This window comes from Leuresthes tenuis, unplaced genomic scaffold (genome assembly GCF_036924035.1).
Source record: "Leuresthes tenuis unplaced genomic scaffold, fLeuTen1.0.hap1 SCAF_6, whole genome shotgun sequence".
In the NCBI taxonomy this organism is placed as follows: domain Eukaryota; kingdom Metazoa; phylum Chordata; class Actinopteri; order Atheriniformes; family Atherinopsidae; genus Leuresthes; species Leuresthes tenuis.
This window is the reverse complement of record NW_027325360.1, coordinates 17,270,415-17,291,194: the sequence shown is the minus strand read 5'-3', so window position 1 is coordinate 17,291,194 and position 20,780 is coordinate 17,270,415. Positions and strand designations below refer to the sequence as shown.

Sequence of the window (20,780 nt, the reverse complement as noted above, 5' to 3'; positions counted from 1 at the left end):
AAGCCTCCACCTGGCCTAACCTCCACTATACCAACACAGTATACTGAACAACACTGTCACCATGAAGGTTAAAGTTGACAATCTACAACTTTTTTTTTTTAAAATGTCCCTGTTTCACTGCATGAACTTGTAAAAAAAGTAGGCAATAATGTAAGTATACTGAGTCACCTGAAATAATACTAATGACAAGGCTAGTTTGCACTTGTGGTGTTTTATTTGTTATTAAAGTAAACCTCTGCCATTTTAAAACCACTGTGTGACTGAAATCAACACATAAAGTGGGCAGAAATCATACAGAAATTCCACATTAACTGCAAACTTGCAAAACTATGCATGTGCAAGGCTGTGACCTCAGTGAAACAGGAATGTTGTAGATTATCACTTTCACTCAAATACAGTTTACATTGCACAGTAAAACAATAACAGGTTGAATGCCAAAACATAATCAATGAAATTGTGTCACTCAGGAAAATCCAGTCGATCAAAAACATTCAGTTTAACTTAAAGTTTTCTGCATGTAATTGTATTTTGAATCCATGGGGTGTCTCCCTTTATCGTTGTGAAAGCATTTCCAAGCAGTAGCTTCTGTACAGTGTCATTTTACACTAATAATTCTGTGGTTATGTTGGGTCTGTTGTGTGGCCTGTGAATTACCAGCATTATATACAAAATGTTGAGGTCGACTTGAGTGTGGGTCAATAGAAGGGATGACTAAATTAGATTAATGAGCCGGAGGAGTCTCTCATGCACACATACAGGATTTTGTCACAAGCATCAGGATCCTGAGGGAAGCAGAACTAGCCCACTAACACTGCCTCTTTCTGGAAACTCTAGATACATCTGTCAGAGCAAATGAGGCAGGATGGACGAGGCGGGGAGATGGAAAGCCCCCTGCCTCATTTATTACCTCATCTGGAGACATTGTAAAATCTACCTGTGACCTTTAGAAATGATTAACACTCTAACTGAGCATGCACGAGGTAGGCAAGCAGGCAAATAACAGCACAGTGTTGACCCCATGCGTGGTGGACAATTAAAGCACAAACAGAAATACAAATTCAGTAAATGGAGGAACACAAAACTTGAGCGGAACATGACACCAAAACATCTGATACGGATGTTACACAACTGTTAACCGTAGGATCAACTGAAAAGTTCTGCAGGTAAGTTTTTATAGAGCTAATGAGAAATAGGTATCATTTAGTCTTTTTCATTCACACGTTCCTGCCATTTTGTGAATGAGAAATGAGTCTATTCCCTGTCTGAAACGTGTTTATATCAGTTAGAAACCAGACATGAAGACAGAGAACTAAAACTCTTACAGGGTTTGCCTGAGCACAACGACACTCACACTAAATATAAATTTTTCTCTGTGGTACATTTTAAAATCAGTTTTGCTGATAAGCAAATTCATCTAATTCAAATGAAAAGCCAAGAATAGGATGTAAAATAAAAATAAAAATAACTGGCTGAACACTGGGTTTGCTTGCCAGTCAGGAAATTCAATCTGTGGAAAGTGCTCTCTCTCACCTGATTGGCTGTATTAATATCAATGCCATTTTTTATATGGTCCAAAGCCTTGTCCAGGTTGCCAGACCGGGCTGCTCGAAGAAAACTGTTGCCAGCATCTGCCTGCAAGTGAAACAGAGATGGAGGAACAGAGAGGGATGAGGGATATAAGAGAAAGTAAGAGACATGTAAAGGAATAGAGAGGGAAGATAGAGAGGGGGAATTTGGTTATTATTTTTTTCAAAAATAGGCATTTTAAGGACTGAGAACAGTGAGAAGATGGCACATGTCCATCAGTTTTCCTCTCATTTCACTCCTCCTTTAGGATTTTGGGCAGTGCAGTTTCAAAATCTGCTTCTGCAGCAAATTTGTGTGAAAGAAGGTGTCGCTGGCATGAAAGTGAAGTAATGGTCACACACAGGTGACTTTCTGAGTGTGTACCCAGGGTTTTATTAACAAAAACCTTTTAAAAATATTTCCATATGTCTATCTTCTACTCACATGATGAGGTACTCTAAGTTGCGATAAGTACAAACAGTGGTGTGTATATTTTGTTCAGCAGCTTTCCGGCTCAATGTATGGACGTAGACAGTGTTTCAATGAAAGAAAGAGATAGATGGAGAAAGGAGTAAAGCTTCAGTGAGTCCTGGCTCACGGGCCAGCACATAGCACGTCTGGTGTTTTGTCTGGTGTTTTGTTTGTGTCTGAGGGCTTCATGCCTCTCCCAGGCAGGCAGGGGTACTGCTGAAACAGGATCACTCATGCGGCACAGGGGGAGAGCAGGGAACAGGAGCGGATGAGAAGCAGGAGCAGGGACAGCCGAGGGAGAACCACAGGGAGGAACTCGACTGCGGCAAAACTTGCACCTTTTCATTTCATCTACATAATCTCCACTGTTGCTGTGCATACTCTCTCCCTATCACTCCCTTTCCATATAACCAGACATCTCAACATGCTGGTTGGGAAAATATACAACCATTTGTAGGGTGTCAGCACACAAATACAGATCCACTGTGCAAACCCCTCATTTTCAGTTTTAAAAGAAAAACATCAAATGCTGCTGCACACCATCACTAAGTACTTTAAGCTGTGTTGACTATTGTTGTGACAGTGTTGTTGGTCCTATTTTGACCAAAGGAAAGGGCCTCTATAAAAAGAGAAAGGAACCACATGCCTGAAGTAGAGGCATAGCAACAAATGACACAACACACTCTCAGCATGATACCAGTGGCACAGAGCTGTGCAAAGAGAGAGGTCCCTTAAAAATGAGCTGCAAAGGAAAGAAAACAGAAAAACTTTAAGAACTTGCTTCCAGCTGATTCTAGCAGCCAAACATCTGACACCCTTTGTTCCTCCTTAAATTTACATAGTGGAAAAGGCTGAATTGATCAGATGAACCTCAGATATGCATCCTCCGAGTGAGGCAATAAATATGCTGTGCGCTTCCGAGACTCCGAGACATCTTTGCTTTGTTGGGCTCACAAACAATTAAAGAGGCATATCATACTGCTCTACAAAGCCCGAGTCACACTTGCACAAAATCTGCTGACATAATTAGACTTTCCCTCAGAGAGAAAGCAAAAACAACAACAAAAAATAGTACAAAGCAAAAACTGATCTATGACTACAGAATAAAACATTTAGGGATCATCTGAATATAGCCACAGTAAAGAAAGAAATAAAATGTAAAAAGTCATGAATGGTTATAACTAAAATAATAAATAACTAAATCTAATCTACCAGTTACTTGACTGGCTGGCTTAGAGTCCAGCTGGTTGGTTTCAGTACTCACAGTAACCACTCTGTCTTGGTAAACCATGATCTCCCTCATGTTAATGAGTGTCTCCCAAAGTTTCTCATTCACTTTCACTTTGAAAGAAGATGATAATCTCCTCCCTCCAGACAGCTGCAGAGCAATAAACTGACCCCCGCAGATACATGCACCTGTCACAAGAGTAATGGTCGTCATGCTGGGATACACCATCCTAATGCTAAAATCTCTTTGATCTCTTTGATTGAGCAAATAACAGACACAGCTTTTGTAAGCAGCTATGAGCTAACTTATAACCTAATCTTTAAAGAGGTTGTAAATCTAAATTCTGTTCACGATTCATTGTATTGATTTTTCTGTTGTTATGCATGTAATGCATAAATGAACATATCAGGAGACACAAGCTAAAGACAGCGTAGCAGAATACATATTTTGTTTCTGTTGGGAGGTTTGCATAATCTGCCATGGCAACACAAAAAGCATCCTTTTACCAGAGAAGTGGCAAATACAGCTAATGCAAAGACCAGAAACCTAAAACAAAAGGCATCGTCTCATGGCAAATGGTAACCCTGGTGGAGGATCCTCTACAGTTACCTTCTACAGCTTGCTGATGTTTACAAGAAAACAGGAACTCATATCACAAACCCTTCAGCAAGAAATTCTCCTCATGATGAGGCTTTCCTTGCATACAGTCCTGCCTTTTCATGTGGGTGTCTGCATGTTAGTGTGATTATCGCCTTGCGTCAAGAAGTGAGTGTGTGGTTTGGTGAGATAAGGATGCAGGGGAACCACACCCGCACCCTTCCTCGGACATAAACAGGTACACTGCACATACATAAAGCAAACGCAACACGTATGAATTGAGCAGTCTAAAAACGATACATGGTAACACCTTTGCTACATTTTGCTGAAAATGATTTAGATGAATGAGTCCCTCCCTGATCATTCCCAAAGAGTGTGGACAAGCCTCAGGCTTCTGGGCTGAGCAGAACCGAACAAGAGCATTAATCACACTGTAAGGAGTGAAAGAAGGAGACAATAGTCTGTGTAGAAGCTCCTCGGTTAATATTAGCAGTATCAGCACACACTGTCGTGCAATGTGCATGCAACTGTCTTCAGGCTAAGATAGCATACAGCGTCTCATAATGAAGCTCAAAATGACCAAGTAAAATGAATCCCATATCATCATTTATTACAGAAAATCCTCTTCTCTGAATGCCCCCTGCTTGTTATCATCTGTTTTTTTTTTCTTTCCCTGTTTCGTTCTTTCCCTTCTCTGCCTCCTGCCTCTTACATGTGTCTCTCCTCCTGTTTGCTTCTACTGCTGGTAATGCAGCAGACAGGATGACATCACCCTCTCGCCATTGGACTGCAGTGTTCAAAAATGTGTATATATGTGAGTGTATATATGCACAAAGTGGGAATAAGACACTGTTACAGACCTTTGATCATTTAATTACACAATCAAGCGTGCGTGTTTTGTAAATAACACAATAAGTAAAACTGAATATGAGGGGCAGAAATAAGATCAATGGGAAGCATCAGATACTAAAGAATGGAACACAAATTATAACTTGTGTTTTCCTCCCCTTTATGCACAACGTCACAAATTACTTACACAAAACACTGGCCTGCAATCATAGCAAACTTTGCTACATCTGCTTTTGTCCATATGATAAAAATGAGAAACAATCAAATGACTATTTTCTTCCCTACACCTCAGCAGCTGAGTATTTACCTATTCTTATCACCATGGTAGTGACGCGTCAATATATTTCAGGGGACAATGTGCTGACAAAGCTGACTCCAAAGACAATAATCCACTGTTTATAGCTCATTTAACAACTGCTTTAAATGTATTGTATTTACTTTAAACTATACCACACTCGTGATCACTTTAAGTCCACTTAAATGTGATGTTAGGGCCTATAAGTGCATGCAAACCTCATTCTCTACAAAAAGAAAAGAAGTTTTACAGAATATGTATAGTATATTTTTTGTCTTTCTGATGGCACAAATAATCTCTTGAGCCCTTAAATTTATGTCAGGAACCACTCATTTAAAGTGTTCTTCCAATCATTTTGTACTAAATCTGATCAGGTCTCACTGCTGGGCAAAAAAACAAAAATAAGAATATCTTTACAAATACAGATCCTGGATCTCGACCGCTGAATATCAGTAGAGGAATTTCTCTGCCAAACATCAGAAAACTTGTATCTGCTTCAGAAAATTCTTGCATTTCTATTAAAACCATCATAGAATTAACAACACAGAGACAATCCCAACCCACACACTCACACAAACATATACACACAGGAATTTGCCGTCACAGCACCAGGTGCAAATCATAAATAATTTAACTGCCACCACAGCTATTTGTACACCCAGCAAAAAGGTGAAAAAAAGGTGCCTACGTATGTTCAGCATGTCACAAGTACTGCTTTGCTTGCAATATTTTCCTGAACTTTAAACAACATAAACCATGCAAGTGTGCCAAATTCTCGATCATTTCCAGCATTTAGACCATACCAAACTCAGTATCTTGATGTGTTTAAACTTGTGATTGAGGAGATAACGTCTGTTATGGTAATTCCTGCAGAGTGCTTTAACAGCTATTTCATCATCCTTTTCTGCTGACTTGCATTTGTTCTAGAAATTGATTTTCATTCTGTCCCTTTTATTTCTGCTCTCCATCCCTGCTTTCGTCCCCTTCAGTTTCTTGAGGAGGTGGAGCTGGCAGCGGGCTGTTTCCAGCTACGGTGATGTATTAAGTTTAAATGTCTGTCAGAGTGAGACCAGTGGGATTGCTCAGCTATGGACACATTTACAGGAGGTGGATGAGCAAGGGACTGGGGTGAAGTTGTTGCATCACTGCCTGTCTGCATGTACATCTGTCTGTCTGTCTGTCTGTCCCACCAGTTGTCTCTCTGCCTCTGTTCTGCTGAGGCGGACTGTCCCACTTTTACTATTTACTTTCTCACACTCTCAGCCACCCCCACTCTGTAGCCCACTGTTTGTCCCTGCCTTGCTTATGGATTGTCTCTTTATAACTGGCCCTGCAGCAGTCTCTGTGCTTGTAGATGAGATTGTCATGGTTATTGTGATCTTTTGTGGATGACAAAGAGTGTGACAGCCATAGGGTGAAGACAGGGTTTGAGACCTATGAGAACAGGATCAAGATATGGTAAACATCCTGTGCTTACACAGAATGTGACCATCTGGAGGGACAGAGAATACAGAACAGTCTTCTTCATTTCAGGTATTGCATTGATCTTTTGTGAAATCTATTACATTAAAGTCCTGCAATATGTAACCACACATTTGACCTTTATGTAATTTGTAGGATACCTGAGCTGCAACATGAACAGTGCTTCAATATCTCACCTGCTAAAGGAGGTAGAAAAAAAACCCTGCAGAGCCCGTTTTTGTGGGCACTATTTCTTTTGAAGTTTTGGAACGTAACCGAATACAAACAACATTCAATTTTGGTGTGAAAAAGTTTACTTTTTACTCAGTGATCAGAAAAAATTTTTGACAAGTTAATTTAATAAGATTTGCTTTAAATTACAATACCCGTCAGTGTCGTTTGGCTTTTCAACATTAATTGAATGTTTTTACATCAAAAACAGCAGCAAAAGAGAGCTCTAACCTTAAAGAAATTCTTCTGTACTGTGTCATTAGTATTTATGGGATATGTTTCCCATAAAGTTTTTTACATGAAATTCTAAACCAGACAAATGAAAGCATGGACAAACAAAAGAGGAAGGAGGATGAGGCGACGGGAACACTGGAGAGAAGCCAGGGGCTAATATTCTTCATCTAAAATCTATGCAATTTTATATACTCATTCTGTCCTATTCATCACTTACCAAATATGTCTGACCTTGGTTTCATAGAAAATAGTGCTTTTCCAAAACATGAATATTTTCACACAATAAACCAGTCTGTTAATGAGGGTGTACCCAGGGTACGTGACGTAGCCATTTTCCGTAGCAGCCATTTTCAACAAACGTACTTTATATCTGTTAAAAAAAATTAAAAGCTGTGATGGATGCCAGGAAATAAAAGTCCATGTTAATCCTAAAGGCTATTTCATGTTATCTCTGACTGTCAATTAGTAGGTGACCATTCCAGATATTGATTAGCTTGCGTTATCCTACAATATTGCCTGCCCTCTGTCTTCCTTTCAATTGTCTTTCCACTGACAAAGATTGGCTGTTTTCTTAAATTGCAGTTTCTACCAAACTGAATAATACAATGTGATGATGATGTGTGATGATGAAAAATGTTTCTGAAGAAATTACACTCAACTGACAGCTCTGTAAAATGACTGTAGTTCTTCCCCAGACAAAGTCACTTTTCTATAAGTTGCATCATCAACCGTAAAACCTTACAAGCGCCTCTTCTATCAACCCAGGCAAACCATAGAAAATACTAAATAAAAGCTAAGGCCTTGTGAGCACTTATCCTGTGCTGCATTTACCTGTATGGGCTCCCTAAATCAGTTTATAGTCTTCAGTGGAACTATACAGAAAACATCTCATTAACTTACCCACTAATCACATTACTGACCTCTAGTTTACTTACCACAGCTAATCCCTGTTGACATGATACAATCTGAACATCAAACAGAGAAACAAATAAAGTCAAAAACAAGATTAAGGAGGAAAACATACCGTGACACACACCCACGTACATACACACTTGCACTAATCTTCAATGCACATGCATCACAACTCTCAAAGATATTCCCAAGCAACGCAGCTCACTCTACAGTCATTATGGCTCCGTCAAATGAGTTCCATAAGAAATGCTTTGTTTTTAAGACTCCACCACCTCTCTGGAGCTTAGAGGAAGTTCATTTGTATGCCATAAATGACAGGTCTGTTTTGCAATAGGTAGAACCCTTGTTTAAATGCATATTTATGACTGAAAACAAGAACAAGCACTGAAAGCCAGGGAGAAATCCCCAGAACAGCTTATGTGGACCGATGGCAAACAAAACTGGAACTTAGCATACAGAGAGCAAACTAACCGAGACATGTACTGAATAAAATGACCTAAAATCAAATGCATGAAGAGTTTACACCCATACAACACTATTCATGTGATGGACACAAAGTAAAAATGAAAAAAAATTAAGGAGTAGTCAGTGAGAAAAGGTACTGGCTCATCAGTGATGTGAAAAGGTAAATAGAAGGAAGTGTTGGCAGGTACATAACATCTGATAGAATATGAAGGATTTTATAAGATAATTAAACATTGCAAAAATACAGCAAAGTAGGAAGAGTAGCAAAGAAACATAGGCTAGGAGAAAAATATGAAGAGACACAGAAAGACAATGCAAGAGTCAGAGTGCAGCAAGAAGATGAGATGGAAAGCAGCAGAGTTTGCAGTACTCACTCCAAAAGTGACGGTCTTGACTGGCATGCCTGTTGGCCCTCCACTCTCCCTTTCTTACGTTTTCTGTTTCTCGCAAACACACAGCTGTCTTTTCTGCTGGCCCCTGCAAGTGCTTTGGGACTGGGCACGCAGACCCCATCCACCGTAAACACACACACACACACGGCTAGACACACACACACTTAAGTGAGCATGGTGGGTGGAGAGACTGGGGAGGGTGAGGGCTCAGTGGGTGGGGGCCCAAGGGTTTATCTCTAGAGGAATTCTGCCTGTATCTAAAGACACACATTTCACACTCAGCTAAAAACAAGCAGGTACCCCAGGCTCTCTCTGTGGGTTTCCTGACGACATCCTGGCTCCTTCTTGCCACTTTTTCCCCATTTTCTTTACTCGATTTTTCATTTATGCCTCATTAGCTTTTTCTCTCTCATCTCTATGTTTATCCTGCCACTCTTCCATCTTCCATTACAGCCTACGTTCTGCAGTCCACCACATGTACCATGTCCACCTTTCACATTTATTGGTACCCGACACTCTCTGCCCCCCGCCCGCACAACTTTATCCCTTCTTTCGCCTGTCCCTTCTACTCCCACACGTCACGCCCATCTCTGTGTCTCCTGTATGTTTTCTGACAGCCAGACAATCCATTTTTTTCACGGACCAGGCAATACCAGAATGGTGAAGACTTACTGTGGCGAATGGGAGTGTTTTTTCAGAGCAGGCCTGCTTCAGTCTGTGAGGGTGACTTACAGTGACAAAGCGCCTGGTAGTGAGGGGGGGGGGGTTCTGCCATCGCCCAGTGACAATGAATCCAGACACATGGGGTATGGGGGTAGGTGGTGAGGCATGGAGGGGCCAGCCTCTCAAAAGGCCCTGCCTCTTTTAATAAAGCGTCCGTCATTCCTCACTTGAAAAGGCCCCCTTTTCTCTACCTCTCCCCTCCTCTCTCCCTCTCCTGGCTAAATGCTGGGAAAAGCACATTGCTGCCAAAACCATGCGGAGAGATAAATGCTAGTAGGAAAGAATAGGGAGGGGGCATAGCAAAAAGAAGGCTATACACTACTCAGTACCACTGGACCGTGACCTGGGCAAAAACATCACGTGGGATGTCTGTCCTGTCCACAGGATTGAGTTTAGACAGCGATAAGAGCTCGGCTGAAACAGAATGTGAGGCTGGGGACTATAGAGACTAATGCCCATGAAGACATGACAAATTATCCTGTGGTCCTAAAAGAAAGGGGCTGAAACTCTGACATAAATGTCTTCTGGCCAGACTTTAGAAGAGTCTTTCAAGAAGTAAAATGATAGCCTATCAGGTCCTAATTGATAAGACCTTCTTAAGTACGATAAACTTAAGTGAGAGATAAAAACCTACTCAGGTTTACTCTGAAGGTGTTAATGAGCACCATTGACCTACAGTTAAACCCTATTGAGATTCAAGAGCAGATCACAAACTAAATGAAGGGATGGTGGTGTGATTATCAGATTATGTCTTTGAGTAAAATACTGAACTCCAAATGGGTTCCCAATGCATCATCGGTCCTTTGAGTGTGTGTGAGACAGAAAAAAAACCCTATACGATATGTGTGAAAGAAAAGCTTTGTATGAATGTGTAAGTGAATGGAGCTTTTACACTGAACAGGTTTGAACTTTTAATAAAACTGGATAAGTGCTATTTTAATGCAACATTAGACAGAAAACATTAGACAGAAAATATTCCTTTATATTTGCGTCCTTATGAACAGTGGCACTATCTCTGCTTGCTGTTGTTATTCCTCCTGCTAAATGTATCTACTTAAGGTTATTTTACTGTAGTTATTTAATTGAGAGATGGGTACAACATTTACAGTCTAAGCTTTAGAGGTGAAAATCCAGCAAAAAAAGGGAAAACCCTTTCAGTTACAGTGTTGCTGTCCCTCTGCCTATATTTTTGTATATATTGAACTGTAATTAGCCAAGACATGACACATCCCCATGAATGGTTATTATAATATGTAAAGTAAAAAAAGTAGGAAAAATTTTAAATTTTGAATATGTACATTTTAAACCTAAAATTGTTTTCTTTTTGTCACACTTTAGTGCATTTAGTTTTCATCTTGTGGGACCATTATTTGTTTTATACACATTTCCATTTATTACTGTTTGTTTAAGTTTAGGCACCAACTGAAGAAGGTCTAAGTTGACCAAAAATATGTTTGAGTTCATGAAGACCCTTTCTCATCCTTAACCACATGAGAAAAGTTTTTTTCTTTTTGTTGTTATTTTTTGCCATGGAGAGGGCTCCCATCCTCACTTACATGCTTAAAATGTATTTCAGAAATACAGTTTCAGAAAGTTTACTGGTAAAAATACACTGTGCAGCAACATCATTTTTGCAGATATCTAAAGCTGGGCTGACTTTCCAGCGGAAGTATGTAAGGTTACTGTGAACAGAAGGAATGAAAACAGCAAGCAAAAAGCAAAGATGAAAACTTTTGCCCATCCTTAGATTAAGGATTTTTCATGAGGATATTAGGTGATAAAATCATCCAGCCCATGTATGATGCAGGCTGTAGGATGGGTTAAAACTCCTGGCTTCATAAGCATCTAGGCTTTAACTCTTTGCCAGTGTGCAGTTGTAAAGTCTCGAGGCAGGAATCTCACTAACTATCATAGTCTATGTGTCAGTGAGGTCATTAGTAAGTGTAGGCCACACTCTTGTTTTGTAACAGGGTTGATTTAGAGACAGACATGCCCTCTGCACTCTGTGTCAAGCTCCTCTTGTTGGCAGGATAAAGGGCTAGGGCTGTCCACGTGTGCTGCTTGTTGTGGTTTATTGCCCATGTACTGATGCCTCAGAGAACAGAGACCAGAGCTGAAAAAGTGGGGGAGAAATCAGTATAAACACTGATAGTTTGACAGCTCTTGTCCAGCCCCTAAACACACACACACACATAAAACTAATAAAATGTTGGGTTTTAGGATCAAATCTCTATACAATTGTCAACATATAATTCTTTTAACTCAGATATGTTAACAGTGTTTTTATGTACTACCTAACGCCCCTCTGCTGGCAGCATGATGATCTGCAGCCTTGTCCTGCAGCAGCTTCAAATAACACACGTGCTGAGCTGGGCTGATTACTGCAGCCCTGGAGCAAACATTATACTTACACACACATAAATACACACACCAAACACACAGGTTGCTTGTCTTATCTCTTACTTCACCTCCTTCTCATAAGTAACATTAAGCTGACCTGGGCTCTGAACTGCCAGAGGAGCAGTTTACCTCAGCATTAACAGCAGCAGGGATTAAAAGTACTCAGACGCAGACAGATCACATATCACATGTGGCTCCATCACATTTATACATATCATCACATTTACAGCACAGACAGCTCCCTTAACAAATGCGCTCGTGCCTCACTGTGACAAAGCCAGTCTGACCTGTGGAAGACAAAAACAAGAAGTTAGATTAACTCGGATGAAGGTGGGGAGCAGAAAAGATGAAGGCAATTGAGAATGACAGCAGCAAAGCGTCAGAGCAGGGTCAGGCTCTCATTAACCTTCACAAGTGGAGAAGTAGAAAAGAGGGAAATCCAGAGTGAAGATGTGTCAGAGGGGAAAGAAACCGCACTACTGTGGTAAGAATCTGTCTTCACATCTCTCGACATCTCCTTTTCTTGTATGCGCACATTATATGAGCATAGTCTGAGAACACCGTCTCCGTAATTTAAAATACCGGGTCAAGCTATCACTCACATCTGGGCTTGAGTTAGCATCAGGTAGAATCTGAGCAGTCAGACCATAATTCAATCAGTCCAGTAAATAGATGCAGAGCTGAAGTGGCTCAAAACTTCAGACTTTGTTCAGAACTAATGCACTGTCAATAAACGATGAGATATGAACTGCACCAGGACGAGGAGTTCACTGCCACTGTTGACATAACTTATTAATGGTGGGACATGATGCACTTCTACTGCAGTCCTCCAAGAATTTCAAATGTATTGCTTCCTTTGAGAAAGAAAATACTTTTTTCTATCTGTTCATTTCAGGACTTTACTGGTAAATGATCACAAGGCTTCAGAGGCACCCATTTATAATCAACCCAGACTCCCTTTCTCATTTTCATTTACATTTACTCAGATTTAATTGATTAATTGCAATAACTGGTGGATCTAACTCCTAATTTTGAGGTAAAAGTCAAACCTCATCAGGAAAGTGCTTCCATTTCAATTTTGACTAGAAATAATTTGTTTATATCTACTCCTAAACATATTTTCAGTGAGTGGCTGTAATTTTAGGCATTGACAAAATATTACCTGACAATAATATTTGTGCATGACAAATCCTCAGAGCACTACGTTTAAATCTCTAAATCTCAGTGGACATTGAGTCATTACCACTTGGACTGGGACATTTTTCTTTCCCCAACCACTTGTTTTGCATTCTGTCACGCCTCAGTGGAACACCAGCCTCATTTCTGACTGAAAAGAAGCAGAAAGCAAACCGGCTGGCAGGGAAAAGCAGGGATGGAAAGAGAGAGAAAGAAGTGCACGCCAAAGCAAAAATAAGTCTGGATGTCTCTGGTCCACAGGTGACTGCAATGATAAATAAACAAGGTATGGGAGCTTCACCGAGTATTTTCTGTGTTAGTGGATGCAAGTACAATATATTCTTCTTCGTCTTGATGACAGTGGGATGGCATCTTCATCTGCTCAGCCTTGCTTAGTCAGACCTCACTCCTCCCCCACAACTCCTAATTAACAATTAAATACATATTTGATGTGTCTAACATGTTGTTTCCCACTTCAACAGTTAACATATTTTGCCTCAGGGAACAGATGCTGAGCTGCCTGCTTTATCTGAGACTGACATGGTAATAAATATTAAATATACGCAATTAAGGAAGATGCTCTCATCAATCAGGGCGAGCGCACTCCAAATAAAGCTTTTTATATCTGCCTTCAATCACTCAGGTCCCGCATTTCAACTATTCTAATGCTGCCTTACACACTTCCATCTCCACGCGCACACTCATAGATGGCCTCTGATCAGCTCACATCACACACATTCACTCACAGTGCAGTGCATGCAAGAGCATAACACACACTCACTTGCTTTCAACACACACACACGTATGCAGCTCACAGCAACCTTCCAAGCAAGCATACAGTTCAGGCAGCGGTATACTCAAACTGAACAAGGTCGTGCACGCCATCGTTCAAACGTGTGTGTGGGGAGTGTTGACTTGAAGGTGAAGTGAGAGGTGGCTGAATAAAGTGAAGTGACTAAATTATAAACTGGGATTAAAATCAAATATCAAGTCCTTTTGAGATCTAGATACTAACATGTATCAAGCCCATTTTCACATGTAACCCAAGAATTCAGACTGAGGCAGGCCTTAAATAAGAATACTTCTGTTAGGCACTGAAATTACAGTCAATATCATACATTTATTGCAACCTGACTGATGATTTTCTCCATGTCTTGCTTCATCAAACACCTTGTACTTTATAACACCTAAAACAGTAATGTGGCACTTCATATTGTTTAATTGCAGGGAGAAAGTGCAGGAAATGTCCTGCCACTGCTGCTCATCAATACGAGCTGTCACTGGCATCCAACTTGTGTTGTAAAAAACAATCTTTTATTGGTTATGGGCTGCATGAAAATAAAATTTGATTTCAAAACGTGGGATTTTTCTATGCCATTTCTGTTCTTAGTCACCCAAAACTTTAAAAGTAGGCCTGAACTGAACAATTATTTTACAAATAGTGAGTGTATGGTCCATTTCAGCTGTTGCCAATAATAAAATGTAAGCATATAAAGCTGGCTGCATATGGGAGGTACTTTCCTCTTTGTGTCTGTGCTGAACAAAGCTTACCTGGAAATGTCATGCAGACAGAGTCTGTCTGCCAGTCACAAAGAGAAACTGTTTCATCCATTGTTATATATTTCTTTATTTCATTTGGGCTTGGGGGCTTTATTCTCAGACAGCTCAGCAAGTCATCATTGCTGATAATGCTGAATGGAAGAAGTAATGTAGGGAAATGTTTAACAGACTCGAAACTGTGGTCGTTACACTTGCTGTTTATTCACTTGGAAAACCTCAGCGTTGAGCAGATTGTCTATTAAAATTACAGTAGAGTTTTCTGCTGCCTTTAGACTTTCGACCTGCCCTTTCTTTTGGAGTATACTTCCACCTTTACCATGCACTCTGTGCATTCACCTAAAACACATGCACATGCACGCATGCATGCACATTGATTTTTGCTCAGTCTCTCTATTTTTGTCAAGTAAACATACACACAAAAGAAAAATTAAAGAGGTGATGGTAAGATGCCTCAGGGTTTCTGTGAAAAAAGCAAAGCAAATGTTTTCGTTGAAAAGGTCAACCAAATTAAAAACTGCTTCAACTTAGGTGGAGGAGTACGTTGAACAAAATAACATGAAGGCAATAATGCCAAGTTGAATTGGTATAAAGAAAAAAAATAGTTGTATAAAATAAGAGAGTGAGTGGAGTTTAAACCTTGAGAGGACAAATTAAATAAAAATAAATTAATCAGAACTGAAACAAAGTAAAAAACATTGTGACTTTATAACTTCCTTAAATCCCTGACATCTGAGAAGTCGTGTCTGAAAGTTTAGATTATTCGCAAACTAAAAAGATTGTTTGTTCCAGTTTGAAGTGTTAAAATCCATCCTGCATATATATGTAAATAAAAGGCATAACTCATTTTATTTTAATCTCTTTACAGAAATGCTGCTTCTCCATGTCTAAAAGACCTTGAATTCTGGGGTCAGAGTGATGAACCATGGACAAAACTACTATACTTTATCAACTCTTTCCCAAATTTGAACTATTGTATTGATGATAAAATTACTTTTAGGTCATTTTCAGCATTGAATATGTGTGGTCTTCATTTAAGAAGTTCTCTAGTTTAAAGTTATTTGAGATGACTCCATTGAAAGAATTCTTTGTAGGCCAGAACATTTCACTGTTGTGAAAAGCCACAAAACGTCAGTTGCTAAAGGGTCAGCAAGACCACGACCAGCCTGTTCTCAGGTTGGTATGAGGCCAACTGAGACAATATAACAAGACTTCTGCAGTCTTGTACAATGGTAGTAAACCTGTAATCTGAATGCCGCAAAGCTGGTATCAATAGCCTTTGGACAAAAATGAGAGTTACAATATTTGAATATGCCATGGCTTTTCACATGTAAATTGCACTCTGCCCCCCCTAGCCGAAACAAATTACAGCCAACTGCTGGCGGCTGGATATGAATGGGCTTCCTAATGTAGTCTGCATCTACAGTTGGCTGGGGAGCAGCTGGAAAAGAGAAACTGAAACGAAGGAGAATTTATGTGACAGAGCAGAGTGTGACAGTTTGCTTTTTTTCCCAAATTGAGTCTACTATGCAGCCGCACTGTGACAAATGGGGCTTGGCTCCCTGAGCATCTGTCTCCAAGGACTCACTGAGGGGTAATTAGAGCTCTGGGATGATAAGGGATATTCTCCAGGCCCACTAACTATTGATGGTGGTAAACGAGATGAGGCCTTTCAACAGACCTCTGACATCTCACAAATCTGAGTTACAGGAGGGGGTAGGATAGGATTTGATGAAGCGTTATATTTTGGTGTAAAATACATCAGCCCTCGGGGAAAGAGCTTTGGTTTGTGTGACCAGTTTAAGGGAACGCTTCATTTTGCCAAGCAGTAGAATGGACAATTAGCAAGATGTTACTTTATGCTTTTGGATTTACTTACTCAATCAACTGAGAGCAATAAAAAATCTGACTAGAGTGAACTTTTTGTAATGTACTACAACTTTGGCTTTGATTTTTGTAATTTCATATGTTTGGTTTTGTTGGTTTGGTAATAAAAAAACTGATTTCACCACATATGCTACATCAGCCGATGAGCTACGTCACTGAAACCACAGGTCTAATATTCTGTACACTTGCTACGTGCTTCCAAAACAAAACACATCAGTACATGAGACTTCTGAGGTGTCCTGTAGTGTGTAGCATTAGAAAGTTGGCAGCAGATCTGTTGGGTTCAGTAAAATGAGGGTTGGAACCTTTATGGGTCTGAACCGTTCATGACTGGATTATGATCTAGGGAGCTTGGAGGGCTTTGGGCACTCTGTTGTGTTCCCTGAGCTGTTGCTGAGCAGCTTTGTGGTGAGGTGGAGCTCTAGCCAGGTGAGAATACCTTTACGTTCATCACCGCATTGTACAAGGATGACTAATGTCAATCACTTCTCCTTTTAGTGGTTTTAATACTGCTGCTTATTTGAAAAGATTTTCCTTTGGAATTTTTAGATTTTACACTGAGATCATTTCACCTGAACATTTTTCAAAACCTAGGAACAAAGATGAATAAAGAAAAAGCAGCAGGGTAAACTAGTGTATTTGTATACAACCTCTTTTATGAGTTCAGTTTGTGTAAAATTTAGTTTAAAATTGACATAACAGTTGTTAGTCACAAAAGTAAAGTTTTCCTCTAGAATGTCAAATTACTGATGACACTTAGGGTGAGGTAAGTTATCTTAGGTATGGTTTTATTTCCACATTAAGATCTTAAGATGGTTGCACAAGTCAAAGTGGTAGGCTTGTCACAGACTACATGATCATCTGACCTCTCATGTTTGTTGTCCTGTTGTGTGCAATTTTTGAAAATTTTTCCAAATATTTATGCTGCTGTTACTTTTTACTTCAGTGTTGACTGAGAAATGCTTCGTCAGGACTCCCTGGCATCACTGCTTAGATAATATACCTATCCCATCGTTTTCCAGCATATAAGGTTGTCCAAGAGACTTAAATAGCATTCCTATTGAATAAGGAAGATGCAATGAGACTGTAGTTAAACAGTCTCTGCTAATGTTGTCAGTCAAAGGTTTTGTGTAAAAAGAAAAAAAAAATATCCAAATTGGTACTTAAATCTAAGCAAACACTGACTGAACAAAATAATAAATAAAAAGAGTACCAATAACCATCTCATACAGTATTCTCCATTCTCCTGGTAAATGTCCTGGTTCCTGTTCTTCCACAACACCCCGACCTACAAATGCTGACTTTGTTGGTTGCTAATGGAGCTATCCAGTTACATTGTTGGATACAGAATAGTGCATAAGCACTGTGCAGTATGGTACAATATGGTTCAACTTGGCAAAGCTCTTCTATGCTTCGCTTTTGATAACAGAGTAACCCTCAGAATCGGCAGTTGATCATCACATGTAAGAAGCTGCAGCAATGTTTTTATTGCAATACTTAGCCAACGCTTATCAAAAGTCACTTACAAATGGAGTATAGATCTAGACATGTGGAGTATCAAGTGGTTACTGGACCGAGTGAGCTTGGAACAAGCTTTGAATACAGAAATTATGGAATATCTTTGGGAGTGATTGTAACAGCCAGTCCCGACCTCAACTTCAATCTATACTTGTGGTTAATAGACATGTTTATGTATTAACTGCATTAATCAGTCATGCACACAATGTGTGATCTGTGCACACCAATGAGTTATCTGTGTATCTGAGTAATCACTGTGTAGTATTGTCTTGAACCCTTAGCTGAGGCAGTAACAAAAGAATTATCAGTTGGTTTCAGTTACGTGATATTGCATCAATATAGCAAGCTGCACCATATCGCACCATACTGACCTGACTCTGCAAAGTGTACAGGGGGATAATTTCCCTGTATGTTGAAAAATTATGCTAAAGGACTACCAGGTGAAATGTTACTCGAAATGCTCCTGACCAGTCTTCTGTGGGTTTTAAGTGAGACACTTAAATGAGTGTGATTGTGCCCTTTGGGCTGGTCTATCATTCATTCTCTCTGCTTCTGTACTCTGGGCACAAACACGAGGTTTTAGGTCACTGCTGGCACCCAGTAATCACCGTAACTCTATTTAAAATGACACACAAACAAATTAATCTATATTATATAATGTTAACCCATTGGCTCATCATGTGTGTTACAAAGATGCCATCATCCTGAATTTGACTGGGTTCATACTATCAACTGAATATGACCTGTCATAATAACAGGATGATTTGTGATTTGTAGTACTGACAGATAAAAATCAGCAAATAAAAATACAATCTCTTACACTCGCATTCAAAAATGAAAATCCAAAACTCAAACAACTTCGTAGTGCATTTGCATTCAAGAGCATCACCAAGGGAAAGACTCCATATTGTTGTATGATGGGCACATTTTGATGATGGTTTACACACTTACTCACTTGCCTTCTGTCACCTTCATTCTGTGTTAAATGTGTTCACCTCATCTTCATTAGCCATTTGTTGTAAAGTCTCTGCTCCACAGAGTATTGTATATACTTTACTTTGTCAAACTGAAAACAGTTTAGTTTTCGCAAAGATTAACCCAGTGTTGCTCCGGAGTGATTGGGAGCAATATGGAGATCAGGAGAAAAGGTTTAAGAATTTCACATGATAGCAAGGGGGAGCGAGAGCTGAGGGGAAATCATCAGGGACAAGAGTCGTCTGGAACAAGTTTCCCAACAGCTTTATTGCACTTAGATGATCTCTCTTCCAACAAGTGACAATGGATTCAAGATCATCTATTAGATAAGTGCAATAAAACCTTTAGTAAACGTACCCCAGACTGTTTAAACAGATAAAAACAGACAAAACACAGGCACAGCACATGACAACAGTGTCGCAGGAAATACGCACAGCCACAATACACAACACTGACACATCAAAGTAGCAGGCAAAGGCAGGCATTGTCACAACATCTACAGCACTCAACATGGACGTCACTATCACAGACACAAACTGAAGCAACACAGACGGAAACACTGTAAAGACAAGCATTCAAATAACATTTTATGCTCATATATGGACACAAGCCATGCAAGGAACGAAACAAAGCATGCACACAAACTCACTGTTAAGAATAAAGAGATCAGTCTCACAGCACAAACACATCCCTCCACATTTCACCTGTTGCTCACTTTCACACACATCAACACTCAAACCTTTATTTAACTCCAAACACGAACACAAGATGACACAAGCATATTTTAGAAACCAGAAGAACCCACAGGAAAAATACTTCGACTGTTGTCTATTATCACTACTGTAGACTGTGGTGAGAAAGTCTTAATGTAGAAAGAAACACAGACCTATTGGAAACTTGTATCAAATCCATGGAAAATACTGAATATCAAAGCTATGGTATATTTTGCCCGTGGACTCTTGCCATGTAATATGCTACTTCATTTGAGAGAAATCACACACACCGATATAGATATCAATATAGATACAAATACACACTCATGTGTAACTAGGTGAAACTAAAGAAAGAACGCAAAACAAAAACAAGTGAAAAATTAAAATCAGCAAGTTAGTACGATACTTCAAGCAAGGACATGAACAAAGAAAAAGCTCCAGCCTGATCCCACGACAGCTGACTAAATCAGCTCACAGCACAACAGCAACACTAGAAAGTCAAAGGAACTACAATACCAGAAGCAACACACAATAAAAATAAGAGAGATAAAGATAAAAACAACAACAACAGCAGAACAACAACAGAGACACAAACCTCAAGTGACAGATACAGGATGATCATAAATACTTAATATATATATAAATACATATAAATATAAATAGATAGGAAAAGCCAGAGATACGTGTTGCAGATATTTACTTCATCATCATAGTGCCATACTCCTTGGCCATCCGGCATCTCAGAGCTCACACTACTGTCCTGATCGATTAGCCAGCGATGCACAGCGTGGGCCTAAAAGGACATACGACATAAAGACAGAGCCCAGTTAATCGCAACAGTGAGAAGCAGCGATAGTGAGACAGAAAAAGAGGAGGGAAGGGTGAGGAGGGGGAGAGGAGAGCAGCAGAGCGGGCAGAAGATAATGGCAAAGAAATGAAAAAGATTCAAAGAGGAACAGGTGAACATCAAATTGAGACAAAGAGAGAAAACAAGCTGGAGGAGGTAGAGAGGAAGAGGAACCAATCCACCCCGCCCAATCCCACCTTGACTGTCCAAACACCCCAAAAACTAAAATAAATCCCTTTGGGAAACAGGTGAGGTTAGTATGAATGGCATGAGCACAATGTTG

General features: G+C 39.8%; 1 protein-coding gene across 20 annotated transcripts in view; it reads right to left on the bottom strand.

Annotated features, from left to right (window-relative positions):
- Window positions 1-20,780, bottom strand: part of ank1a (ankyrin 1, erythrocytic a) — a 92,537-nt gene that overhangs the window by 35,774 nt on the left and 35,983 nt on the right. For 13 of the 20 annotated variants that reach the window (XM_072387901.1, XM_072387902.1, XM_072387904.1 and 10 more), the window contains exons 2-3: window positions 20,351-20,443; window positions 1,531-1,632 (exon numbers count right to left, since the gene is read on the bottom strand). In XM_072387901.1, the coding sequence (XP_072244002.1) occupies window positions 1,531-1,632; window positions 20,351-20,443 (195 nt within the window). Of the gene's footprint in view, window positions 1-1,530; window positions 1,633-7,867; window positions 7,898-8,683; window positions 8,889-20,350; window positions 20,444-20,780 lie in introns of those variants that run through there. The other 7 variants (XM_072387903.1, XM_072387917.1, XM_072387905.1 and 4 more) reach the window with 3 other exon arrangements.